This window comes from Notothenia rossii (assembly GCF_949606895.1).
Source record: "Notothenia rossii genome assembly, chromosome: 3".
NCBI classification, from domain to species: Eukaryota; Metazoa; Chordata; class Actinopteri; order Perciformes; family Nototheniidae; genus Notothenia; species Notothenia rossii.
Genome location: NC_136901.1, coordinates 7455609 through 7469263, shown reverse-complemented (window position 1 = coordinate 7469263; position 13655 = coordinate 7455609). Strand labels below are relative to the sequence as shown.

The window sequence follows — 13655 nt, the reverse complement described above, 5'->3', positions numbered from 1 at the left end:
ACCTTAGCCCCACCATGAAAAATGATGTTAAAGTAAGCAAAATAAAGTCCGTCAACTTGCGCCGAGTAAATTGCACAGACAGCAGTTAGTAAGATTGATTTCAGTCGCCACTTGTCTGTAAATACCGAAGACTAGAAACAGTTTTGAAAACTTTTGTCACGTAGTGATCGTCTTCTCAATAGAACATCTTTGATAATGTCTTCTGGCCAATCAGAATCAAGATAACGGCGTGGTGTTGTTGCAGGAAGTCCTGACGGCGAATACTTTTGCTGTAGTACATCTATATACATCAATACAACATTACGTGTTGATAGAAGTCAACACGTAATGAAATAAGACCCCACGGTTTGATGATTGATAGGTGTGTGGGCTGTCTTTCATTTTGACACACAGAACAATGTTATAATAAACATACATACATACTGTATGTTAAAAATATATATACCGCCTTCTTTCATTTATCTTTCCATTCCCACAACAATATACATAAAGAAATGGCATATTTTGGACATAGTTCGAATGGTGATTAATCATGATTAATTAATTTTTAAGCTGTGATTAATCTGATTAAAAATGTTAATCGTTTGACAGCCCTATTAAACACAAGTGTGCCAAAATACATGCGTAAGGAAGCTCAAAACACATATTAGTGTTTCTCCAGCTACAGTGTGTTGCTCTTAATGGAAACGTTTTGGCTCAGTGTAGCACGTTTACACCTGTCAGACATCATTTATAATTAGTTTAAAAGGTATTATACAAGAGGGAAAGTAAAGCACGTTTTGTTTGTGCTCATCATTTTAGGAACTACGTGCCAGTTTTTAAGATATGTTACCTGCATAATTACTCCTACAGAATAAAGGGCTGCAGATTCAAACCCAAGATCTGCGTGATCACTCAGAGCATCCGTCTGTGGGTGTGCGGTAATTACAAGATGTGCACATCACTTTGGAGAGGCATAATCAAGGACATGCCAACATGCAGTACAACCACTTGGGTTAGCTTAACATTGCTTTACAACAGCAGCTGTCATTATTCCTTGTAACCTTTAGAAGTACAGAGAGAAGGAGGTATTCAAAACCAGAAGTTAGGAGTGGGCGTTAACTTTCAGAGACCTTATGTCCAGTATTATAGTCTCCCACGAATTGCATTCACACTGAAAGAAAATGTAAGACACTGAACATAATTGGGTATTGATGCAGCTCCTTTTGCAAGAATTCAACCATCATGTCAGAAATGTAAGTTAAAGCTACTGCAGTCAACTCAGAAAGCACCACGGATCTTTGTGATATCTGCAACAGTCTAGCTGTGATTAATCAATAAATCTAGCTTCCACTCTTCTCATTCATCATTCCCTTTGGCTTTGTGCTTTTGGAATTATGCCTGGTGATATATCAACACCAGTTTGCAGTCATCAAACTGTAACCCTCACCAATGATTTACTTTCTAAGCTTGTTAAATACCGGGCTTCTAATCAATGTTACCAGCTTGTGTTGGACTGATACACCATGTGGAAAGAGCTTCAGTAAAGAAGAACTTTCAGAAACAAATGGGCAGACAGCAGCACTGTTGGAGACAATGCGTCCATCATCACTATTTCCAGCTTGTCATCACTTTGTCCTCTCATCAACCCTTGTAGTTATACCCAGAGAGAAGTACAGGTTTTAAAAAGGGGTGTGCAAATTATCATGAAAGTGAGTCTGCCAGTATTTGTTTTTTGTGAACAGCTGAAATAAAAGGACCTTCTGTATCATACATTGACATAAAGTTATGCCTCAGGCCAGCATTATCTTCAAAGCAACTTGATCAAGTGTCGAGTGGCAGCGAGACCGCTTTGAAGTTGAACCTTTTAATGTGAGATCCTGATGGTTTAAGAGCAGTTTAGTCAAATGTAAATGTAATGTTCAGTTTCTAATGTCTAGTCAAGCTGGTTTGAATGCCAAGTGTAGAGTAATGCTGAGGAGAAAAGTGCTTTCTTCTCTCAGTCACCTATACTAACTGATATCTCTGTGAGGCTGAATTAATGCCACGCAGGCCTCACATCTCTATGTGTGCTCTGCGTGGGCGGCTTCCTACACAGAGAAGATATGAAATTCGGCTTTGTCAAAATTGAAAATGATAATACATTTGATATGTCTGCCTTTGCCTTTAGCACATTCTGTACGATTGATGTGAAACACTCAGAAAAAAGGTGTGTGGGCAGCACATGCCTTACTCAACTGTTACAATAATTCGTTATGAAAATGTGGAAAAAAACATTTACAAGGCTTCCGTGTTTGGTATTCGCTCCACTTAAAAAGGGGAAAGTGTTTTGCTTCATCGAAATGTTTATATTAAAGCATCTTTTCAAAATTAAACATGTCCCTCCTCCATCTGTTTTCATTTCATTGTTCACACAATGTGCTATTTCTGTAACCGAGCGCCCCTCAGTGTAGCTTAACGTCAATAACCGTGGCATCAATGAATATGAAGTCCTCTCTGTTATGATCCTTCTATTGTGACTCCATCTTGCCTGCTACAAATATTCACTTCATGATTAGGGTGTAGATGTAACACAAAAACAGCCTCTATACCAACACACTGTGAAGAGTAAAATGTATTTGATTATTTCCCTTTTCAACCAAGAGAAGCAGCGTATCAAAGCTCCTCTGATCAGGCAGGAGCGACAGAAAAATGCACACTTGAATGGATTGGCGCTGAGAAAAAAGGGTTATGAGCTCGATAAAGATATCATCTACAAATTCCCTTGACTGGACGTCTAGGCAATAAAACGTAAGTGATACGGGTTTGATCAGAGGTGGAGGGTGTAACGGCTCTCTGGCCATTTAAAGTAAACAGAGAACCCAAAAGGGAAAGGAGATAATATTGGTTTTACTGAAACATTGTTGTTCCCAGGAGATTCAAGATTCACTAGGCTGGATAGTCCATTTCATCAGCACCATTCACTAAGGCTCTGTTTGCACAACTTGGACAATCCTCCACTCTCACAGAGACGAATCAAAACGTGCAATGAAAGGTTGGTTTTACATGTTTTGCAAAGTCCCTGATGTTAACTTGCACAATTTCTGGATTATTCAAATATGTTCATGCTTAGCAGAGCAGCTACCCTTTGTCGCTTTTAAAGAGGACATGTGATGCTCATGTTCAGGTTCATACTGTACTAGTATTGTGAGCCTCTACTGTGACTGTGGATTAATATTCAAAAAGGATTTTATTTGAGTTAGCAGCTGTAGTGCAGATGTACTGGAGGGTACCTGGCTATTATTTAAAACGTAAGAACTAACTGGGATAGACACTCATGTGCAATTAGATCGAGGGTAACTAACAACAACCTAAATGAAGTAGATTTCTGCTTATTCATAAATGGATATCTATAACTGTCGTGCACCCTGTGAACCCCCTCTTCAGTGGCGGATAATTATGATGCTTTTATATTCCACTCACTGTTCTCTTCCCGACCGTTATTAATTCATTTTAGAAAGAGAGGACATCATGACAGATGGGATACTTCTTGTGCTCGTGTCCTCCCACTTTGATTGCAGCAACCCATCCATACTGCCCAGGGGGCCATATGTGCTGTAGTCCTCCTTGGAGGAGTGCAAGGAAGGGGCATGGAGATACGCCAGCTCACTGTAGCCTCGTTTGAAACACAATGCCAAACATGCAAAGCACACGCGTTGTCACTACTTAAGACAGGAAGCCTACAATGTCTTAACAGCTATGCAGTTTTAGATCCCGGATTAGTTTTAGTCAACACAAACGGTTTTAGTTTGTCCGAATCAGAAAAACTACCCATCATTTTCACATTTCTCAGCTGCTAGAGGAGATGTTTTACTAAGTAATTTCAGAGGAGGCTGTTTGGATCTTGTATTAAGAGTAAATCAAACTGGATTGACCTCGGCCCTGACAGCCACCACAGGATTGTGCTGTGAGGAATATACTGTGAAAAAGTGTCTGTTGGCAAAAGTCCAAGGCTGCTCTGTCATGTCAGAAAGAGCTTTTATGGACCATTTCCAGCACCATGTGCCATTTCTTTTGCCCTGAGTCACCTCCTCTCGTCAGTTCTACCCCGGAGTGCTGCATTTCAAAGGATAGAGGCCCTGCTTGGCTGTTATCTCTAAAGTACAATATCTTAAGCTGACGTGAAAAGAGCAGGGAAGAAAAACTGAACCGGTGAATTCTGTATCAATCGTTTAGTTCCCGACCCCTGCAGGGGGCGGGTCCCTCATGCTCATGACAGATTGGAAGCAAGTAAGGGAGGTCAAAGGAGTACAATACAAATGTTACATTCATCCAATTTCTGAAAGAAACCAGATTGACATGTCTGTTTCATTGTTGTTATTAAAAAAGGCATTTCTTTGGCTAAGGGTGACATTACGAGAAAAGCTACAGGTCAATGCTTCTGCAAGGGAAGCACCGCGTCTGCCGCTGATCTAAAAATTACAACTTCCAAATACCAAAGCCATTACAAGAGCAGACTAACATAAATGACCCTCGGTGGCTTTTCAGTTTCACTTCATCACGAGTGATATGAACAAACTGATTCAGTCAGCTGGGTCCACTCAACTGTGTTAGATGCTGTTCCAATTGCCTCCAATCTAGTTCCCTTTGTAGAGCATGTATTGCTTCTGGCATTTGGAAACCATTCACCGTGCACAATAAAATGAAACAACATACAGTAACAACACCAAATAAACAATATATTGTCATGGCTTCCTATAAATGATCAACAGAGATTTGTAGAGGATATAGCACGCATCCTGATAATAAATTAAAGACTCACGCAGAGACATGGAGGAAGAACTGATTGCATTTTTTTTCCCAGAGGTGACAGTTATGTTAATGCCGCATCCTAATCTGTCAGTAGCACTCCTTCAGGATTGATATTTTGACAGCATGACAGACTAGAGCCGTCTATTTTTGGGTAGATGGATTCGACTGTCAGACACACTGACTGGATAAATATTGTGTTTGAGGGAATATTCTTATTTAAGCTTAGAGTTTTTGATAGTATACATAAAATGTATTTATCTACTGGTTTTAGGGTTGCAATGAATGTTCGTTAAAATCGAATGATGGAGAAATGTGTTACAGATCTGTGTTACAACTGGTAATCCTCACATTTACCTTTCCCTCTCGTTTCAGAGCATTCCTGCCTTTGTGTGTTTTTCCCTCCAGTGTGATTGTCAGCCCCTCCCTTAATTGTTGCCACCTGTGTCCCCATACCTAGTGTGTATAAATAGTCTTTGTTTCTCTTTGTCCGGAGCCTGTTCGTCTTGTCTTGTCCAGCCTGCCAGTCATTCCTTGATCGTGTTAAGTATATTTTTGATAGTCCATGTAGATGTTTTTGTTTAGAGTTTTGATCGTCCAAGTGAGCGTTTTGTGTTTTGACCTTAATTAAAAGACCTTGTTAACCTGACCTGTTTCTGGTGTCGTGCGTTTGGGTCCTGAGCCTTGTGACATTCTTAACAAATGATTAGCTATGTACCAACTCAATATGGATATTCTGCAAGTGCTTTTGGGGGGTTTTATTTTTCCTATAGGTTTTTGTGCAAGTAAATGGCGACATATACAGTATGCATACAATATGTAAAGTAAATATACACACAAGTACTGCTCTCTTGTCAGCATGAACAAAACTCATCAATCATTGCCTCCAGCAGTGGAGCAATTTCCGGCCATTTCAATGTTCTATATTTCTTCAAAAGTGACATGACAGGTAATACAAATGGCCTCATATCCGCCCCCTTTCCAGGGGCAGCTCACAGAATGATTCTGCAAAATGGATATGATTTTTCTAAGACTTTAGGGGTTATTTTGTTTTTTTTGGTTTATCACAACAATGGATGCAAGTGATGTTCTTCTCAGTTCCTAACATGCTGTACATTCCCACTGAACTCATCATTCACATGTGCCGCGACTGAATAAATGTTCCCGGAGGCGGCAGGCATCTGACCCAATGATGGCTCTTATTCTCCCCAGCAGATGCAGAGAGTGCAATTACTGCTCACACAATTACTGCTCCTCACAGCAGGCCGTCGGGATCACTTTCTGTCTAACGCGCCTCTCAAAAAAAAAATCACCAGAGCAATGCTGAGAGAAGGAATCCTCTTAGTGGGCATTTCAAGATGTCACATTGAAAGATAATGCGTTTGAACTTTAAACCCTGAAGAGAAGACTCGTGGGTATTTTAGTATGTGATTGACAGCAGTGTATATTTAGCCTAGCTATGGATAATACAGTGTTATTTACAGTGACTACAGAAAAGTAATTGGTGATTAGAGAGTAAATGCTACTCCGGGATCCTGCAGCACATTTGAATAAAGGACTGCACTTTGACAATAGGCACACACACACACTCCTCTCATTGAGTTGAGAGGCTATTTTGAGCTTTTATGTTTCTCAGGTGGTTAATACTGTTCAGGAATAAGGCTTTTCTCCTCATATTATTAATCAAGCCAACAATGCATGTAAAGAAGCCAGTGGCGCAGAATGTACTTGTTCTCCCCTCAATGGCACTCCGCTGACCAATTTCCCATCAGTTGCTCTGACTCACCCCATTTTGAAGAAGCAGCGCAATGACTTTATTACCGCGGCACAACCAGACAGGGACTCATAAAGCTGACGGGTGTGATAACTCGTTCTCTACCTTGTCATGGCTTGGAGAGGAGAATGGAACAAAGGTGTGATGGAGAAGGGCATGGAGCCATCGTCTCGCAGTGCGCTCGATGGGTTTTTCGCAGTGACACCCTGTCGCTCCAGATTTAAAGACTGGGCAGAAGGTCCAGACAGTGACGGGTGATGGAGTGCCCTAGATGCAACACAGGGTCTGTGTACCTTTGTGTTTACGTCTTGCTGTGTACATCTACAAAGAGATGTTTACTTGACTGAGGCCCTTTTTAAGGGCTTCGGGAGATAAGGGCATTCGTGCGTCTCTTTTAGAGTGGACCTGCTCATTTCCAGGTTCTTATGTTGTGCCTCTATTGTGACATGTTTGCATGATTTTATGATCAAAAAGCTTTTTATTTTTCTCAAAATGCCTGAGCTGCAGCACCTCTTTTCACCCTCTGCCTAAAAAAAGAAGTACATTTTGTTTCTTGTATGCAATGCCAAATGTTTAGAACACGATTTGGTGCAAAATCCACATTCCAGAAGATCCAGAAGCCGATTATATCACACTGTAGGAAAGGAAAAACCCCAAAAAGCATAATATGGCATCTTTAAATCAGTGTGTAGTCATTGTGCTGCTTTGCACATTTGAACTCTTTTTCTTTTTACTGTTACAAATAGAGTAACAGACATATGTGTTGGATCTAGTAATTATGTAAATCATCACATTTGGATGTGAAAGTGGAAAACGTGGTGCATGTTAAACAATTTAGTAAGTGAGACTTTCAAAAATCATGTGTTTTTTTTAATCTAATGACAAAAGCGTTTAGCCACCTTGTAAATGTCCTTAAACGCTTGTTATTCTCCAACAACCCAAACTTTTATTTTATTGTGAAATACAAAAGTCATACAAATGATTATGTTTTTGTTAAAAGCTTTGACTTACAGGTCAGCGTATTTTGAATAGCCGAGCAGTTTAGGAGGTCATTGCTGGTGAGGCTATCATTTCCTATGCACAGCTCTGTATGTTGGCTCGGGGGTAATGTCGACCTCTGCACTGACTCAAACTTATTGCTGGTGTAACACACACACACACACACACACACACACACACACACACACACACACACACACACACACACACACACACACACACACACACACACACACACACACACACACACACACACACACACACACACACACACACACACACACACACACACACACACACACACACACCCATGCCCTTTCGCCATGAATATTTGAACAAGTATACATAGTGTACATACCGTGCTGATTCACATTGTCCAGAATATTATTGCTTCCCTGGAGCCACGCCTGAATTATGCCTTTGTGTAAAGAACCATTCCCATTTTACATATTCTGTATATAAAACACACATTCTGCACTTAGATGATAAAATATCTAAACGAAATACACCTGCCTCATGCACTTGATCTTGTTTTCCCCGTGAGGTTACTGGGGACACAGAAGTGACGGGGTGTATCCACAGTAATGCATCTCTGCTCACAGACAGATGACACACCTCCAGACCTATCTGTTCATTTACCTCCACAATCAAGATTCACGGCTCTATTTTCCCCTGCCCTGTTTGCCAGAGGTGCTCGGTTTTCTTCAGTGTTAAATGAATTAAATGGGCAGGGGGCCAAAAGCACTGCTCATTCCACATACCAGATATGGCAGGGCGGCTTCGTCTCGGGTATGTATAGACAGAGATTTGGAGTGCGTTCACACGTTGCCTGCGGCCGATTCGAAGTGATGGAATTGGGTTTCATAGCTCTGCACCGCGACCTCTATTTTCACGGATCAAGCTGTGTTAATGTCATGATAATAAGAGAAGAAATATTAATAACGGCTTTAAGTTATAATCACCTACTATACTTTGAAATGCCACACTTGTGGGTGCACAACGAGTCGGCTGAGGCACGTGATGAGCATCCTCTGAATGAGCTGCACTAAGCCTGGAGAAACAGTGAGCAGCAGACAGCACAGCCTCCGCTCTTGCACGACTGGCTCTTCAATGGCAGCATACGGAGGACTGCCGCTGGACAGGTGGCTCCTACATCTGGCCCATTAACTCAAAACCACTGCAATGACTCTCCACACCACTAATAGCCTGTTGAAATAACATCATCAGGTCCAGTAAGAGCTGACGGCCGCCTTGCCCATCGCCTGCTCAAAACTACTCATGGCTACTGTTAGCAGAGTAAGCATAACTTCATCGCTGTTTAGCATCCAAATAAGCGGAGGAATAACGAAACATCAGAGACAGTGGCATTTCATTCAACGGGCTCTCCCATTGGAGGCGTGGCTTTATTTATACCCATCATGACCTTTCACCTGTTACGCTATTGGCTTCCGGTCATGCACAACAAATAACACAAATTGGTAACACATTTACCTGAAGGTTAACAGCTACATCTCTCTGACCGTATGGAGAAAGATATCAAGTGATACAACTTCTACAACTTTAATACATATCTTTACGGATTTGAGTCAAGAGCTTCAAGTAAAGGTGTTGCCTTTGCTGCTGCAAATGTTCAGTATTCATCACTCGGATGTAGCAACCAGGTTTGAATAATATATGTTTTTGTCTGAGGCTTTATCCGAGAGACATGTTTGTCCCCTTGTGAATTACGTGTCCCTGTCAGGTCACGGTAGTTAACGTGAACAAAGTGTCCGGGTCTTTGGCCTTTACTTTCTAGTCTCCAGTCTCCTGACTCTCAGGGACAAACCCCAACCTCCAAAAAACATGCCTCTTGCCCTGAGCGCTGCACCAAGTGACATCTTCTATCCATCAACCGCGGCGCTGCTACATATGAAGCAAAAATGTGCAAGGATGGCAAATTTTTCATGCATAAGATATTCAGGCTACAGCACATCCACCTACGTTAACCCAGGAGAGCGAAAGACGGGGGGGGGGGGGGGGGGGGGGCTTTGAAGATGGATTACCAGATCACGTCACGAGAAAAGAGGCTGCTATGAGCAAGCAGCAATTTCAGGAGAAGGCACTCAGAGCGAGTGGAGTGTGTGCAGAGAGGAATACAGATACTCATTTGCAGCAAAGACTTTATTTTCATGTCAACTAAAGAATACTTTGTATTAGTGCTGTCAAAGACTTTAGACCCCAAGCTAAAAGCCACTCTTCTCTGGTCTCTCATAAATAATAATAAAACGAGATGTCATGGCCCTACATTTCAAATGATGGAGCCGCTGATGTTGTCACAGATAAGTGGTAAATACACTTTTGCTTCCTCTCATTGGGTTTTTAGCAATCAATTTCCGTGCAGCCGAGCTACATTTGGCATGTTGAAAATCTTAAATTAAAATGCATAATTCAAGGTTGAACAGGCAAAAGGGGACACAAGCCAAAGAATATGTGGGTTATTCCTTAATTAATCATCATGCTACACCAGTGACGAATAAGGTAGAATGCTCTGTTTATCTCCTGCTGGCAACAACTCTTGTAAAAAACAAATAAAACCTTTAAAAAAATGATTTTCTTGTCCTTGAAGGACAAGGTCTTGCTGAAGTAGTTTCTCCTAAATAAATAAAGACCAGTGTAATGAATGCCCGGGTCTTTCTCCTGCCAAAAACTGCATTACAGTCCTCCTAATGGTTTCCCTCGACTGAATCACGCTCTCTGCGGACATGCACCCAGAAAGAGTGAATTAACCCGCCAGAGATGAATTGTGGGAGGTTACAGCTACATGACCCCATTCACAAACAAGAGGCAGGGGCATTGAGTATCATAAGCTTTCTGAAATGAACAACAATCCATCACACACAAGGTTAGCAGCTCTCACTCAGCATTGCTTTTTCATCTCAAAGACAGCATGTGGGAAATGTTTCTACATCATTAAACAACTGTCACGTCAACAAGACTGACTGAAATTATTTAACAGCAGTAGAAAAAGTGGTGGTTATAGATTTCAGTGTTTTCATTTTTACTTATGCATTTCCACTGTTATGGCAAAAGAAAAGTCTCACTACGTTTCCTAGAAATGAGCACGTTTAGTAAATAGTAAGCGTAAATAATTAAAGAAGTGCTCGAATGATAGGATGTAGCAACTGAGCAGGGCATTTCAAGTCAAAAGGTTAGCAGACGGTAACTGAAAATGCTTTTGTGTGACCTGGTTCTTAACCTTATACTATTTACTTTAATATTGATGGTGCCTGAATGTTATTCTCCAAATGTTCTTAAGGATACAATCTTGATACATTGATGCTTCTAAATCCTACACACTGTCCCTTTAAGGCCAGGTTACAAACTCTTTGGCACACATTGACTCACTTTCATGCAGAACTAGAGCTGTGCAAATGAGAGAAGATATGTGGGCACACTATAAATTGGATGATGTGGAAGAATTAAAATAACCTTGTGCGTCCTTCCTTGGCATTAGCATCTCTCCCTCTAGCTCTGTCCTTCTCAGTTCTTTTCTATTGTGTGATAGCTGTGGGTCTTTTATTTACATTTTGCATTTACATTTTTTCCAATCATGGAGATTGGTTTTGTGCCCCACACTGCATTTACACTGGCTTCTTAAGGTTTTGGGAGGAATTTGAGTAAGGGCAGTGTGTCTTAGGTGACTGTTTAAGGTACATCACTGAGAAATATAGACTTCATCAGGCTTTCTACACAAGTCCTCATAGCAAAGGGCAGATGTGCTAGGCTGGAGATATGAAGGAAGATTTTTTAACCTGATGAGCAGAAAGACTTAATGGATTCAGAGGCCATCTCTGCCTGACCCCTGGGGTTTGTCATTGTCATTGTCATTTGTCATCAGACAACTATTGCTAGCTCAGCAAGTCAAACGCCTGCTGCTCATTACAGCACACAGGACCGCTGTAGTTTGTCCAGGGAGTCAGACTCCTGTAGTTCAGCCATGTTTAAAATTGTCACCCATAAACACACTTAAGTCCTCAAAGCTGCAACAGTGATACAAGGCATTGAATAATCTCAGGGTTTATATTCAGAGCCCTTTGGGAGGGAGATCACTCATACTCCATCTTACACACACTGTTTAATTATGTTCTCTCTATGCAGTCTTACTCTGATATAGCCTCATGGGAGAAGCAGGCAGGTTTGGGACTCACCGAATGCATGCAGCTCCCTCTGGTCGAGTGCTGAAACCGCAGAGCGTGAGCGTTTCTCCCCCTTGGTTGCAACATCATCATTTTCAGTGCCTTTGATGGACAAGAGGAGAATATCTTATCACATCTTATGATACAAATATTTGTCTCGGACATTTCAACAGCTAAACAAAAAACGTATTTACCTTTTATATGGACATGTTGGCAAGTCCATCAGCTGACGTGTCACTCGCTGTATGTCCTTGAGATCTGGGGGGAAAATAATAATACAAAAGTGTAACCATCATCATACAAATGTACACAATCTCATCTCACAGAGCCTTATGGCAACATCAAAACCTGCTAATAGAGGTCTACACAGGGCGGGCTGGCTCCGTCCCACCAGGCCGACAGCAGATGTTAGGTGCACATATTTATTTATTTGTTTCCACTGTTCTCTCCCAGGCTGTGTGCAACTTGTAATCTGCTAGACAGTGTACTGTTTGACTACAAAAGCCACAAATGGCTAATCAAACAGCATTTATTGGAATTGCTATAGGGATTTTTTGCAAATAAAAGGAAAGGTTGTGAAATGTAAATAGTGCATGGCTAAAAGTGCTGCTGGGGAAGTCAAATAAAAATGGTTAGATTTATATGACTTACTCGCACAAATAAAAAATTGCCTAAAGGGGTTTTTGAATCTGTAAAGAATAAAGCATCCTCTGCATCAAATAAGGAAAAGTTCCCCCGAAAAGAGCCTTTTACAGGGCAGACCTGATACAGTGGGCTGGATAAGTGCCGGAGATAATCTGCAGATGTTCACAGCTGTGGTGCAGAGAGCACTAGGAGCAGGTGGGGAGGTATTTCAGGCATGGCAACACAAATACATATATTCCTGGCATTAGGTCTAATTCCAACACGTCCAAATACACAAAACTACTACTGCTTTTAATTAACAGTGTTTATCACTCTAACCAAGATACTTTATTGGAAAAGGAACTAAACAAGCCTCAGACCATTGTTTTTATTCTTTTTTTATCTAATATTTCAAACACTGAGGACAGGTGAGATAGTACATGTTCTCAAATGTAAGATTATTCTACATGTAGGCTATGTTTACAACATTTGCACCCAAACAATACAGTAAAACAAGCCCACCCACAGCCATGGAAAACGTGCACAGGTGTCCCCAATTAACTATCTGATTAGACCCCTCCTCATAGTTCTCATAACTATTAATTGTCCTCTATTTCTGGGCTTTCGGGAAATTAAACAACTTCAAACATTTGCTAATAAAACCGGAAGGTAAATGGAAACAACAGAGCCAGGTGTTATGGGAATAAAAAAGCAGGAAAGTAGCCACAGGCATGACAATAGACTGTATTGTAAGGTTGTGACCATCGTTGTGACGCACCATAATTTACATTAGTTTCAACTATGTAGGCTATTACTCTTTGCGTGGACATAAGAAGATTTGCAAGTTATTTCAAGAAAGCTAGCTTAAGTAAAAATGTGTTCAAGAAAGCTAGCAAGCAAGCTGTAGCAGTAGAAACAATAGCAAGCCTCACCTGTTGCAGACAGCATGCAGCTCTCTTTCGGTTTGTTTTGGAGACATAGTTCTTTAGGAATTCGCGCAACACAAAACTGCGTTATTTATTTATGTTGTAACTATTTGTTTTATGTTGGGGAAAAAAATCGAAAAGTGGTGTAAATTGCCGCCACTTCCGACAGTCACCTCTGGTCAAGTTTATAGATGGTCAAGAAGACTAACTAGCTGTATGACAGTGCAGGCGTGCAAAAGAGGCTGCATGTGCATCGCCTCACGTCACGAGCCATAATATAATTGGTGCACATTATTACACATTATACAACTCCCTCTTCATCCCAAAGGTTTTAGGAGCATCTATGCATTATATTTTCACTTATGGCTGTTAAGATTAATTTGTGAATAA

The 13655-nt window shown here is 41.1% G+C and overlaps 1 protein-coding gene across 1 annotated transcript in view; it reads right to left on the bottom strand.

Annotated features, from left to right (window-relative positions):
• The window catches only part of LOC307034297 (interleukin-1 receptor accessory protein-like 1-B), a gene marked incomplete at its 5' end in the record, with an annotated part of 234816 nt that extends 223008 nt beyond the window's left edge, over nucleotides 1–11808 (bottom strand). Inside the window, 2 exon segments of the mRNA XM_079673066.1 lie at nucleotides 11728–11776; nucleotides 11779–11808. Of these exon segments, the coding sequence (XP_079529192.1) occupies nucleotides 11728–11776; nucleotides 11779–11808 (79 nt within the window).
• Between the last annotated feature and the right edge of the window lie 1847 nt (nucleotides 11809–13655).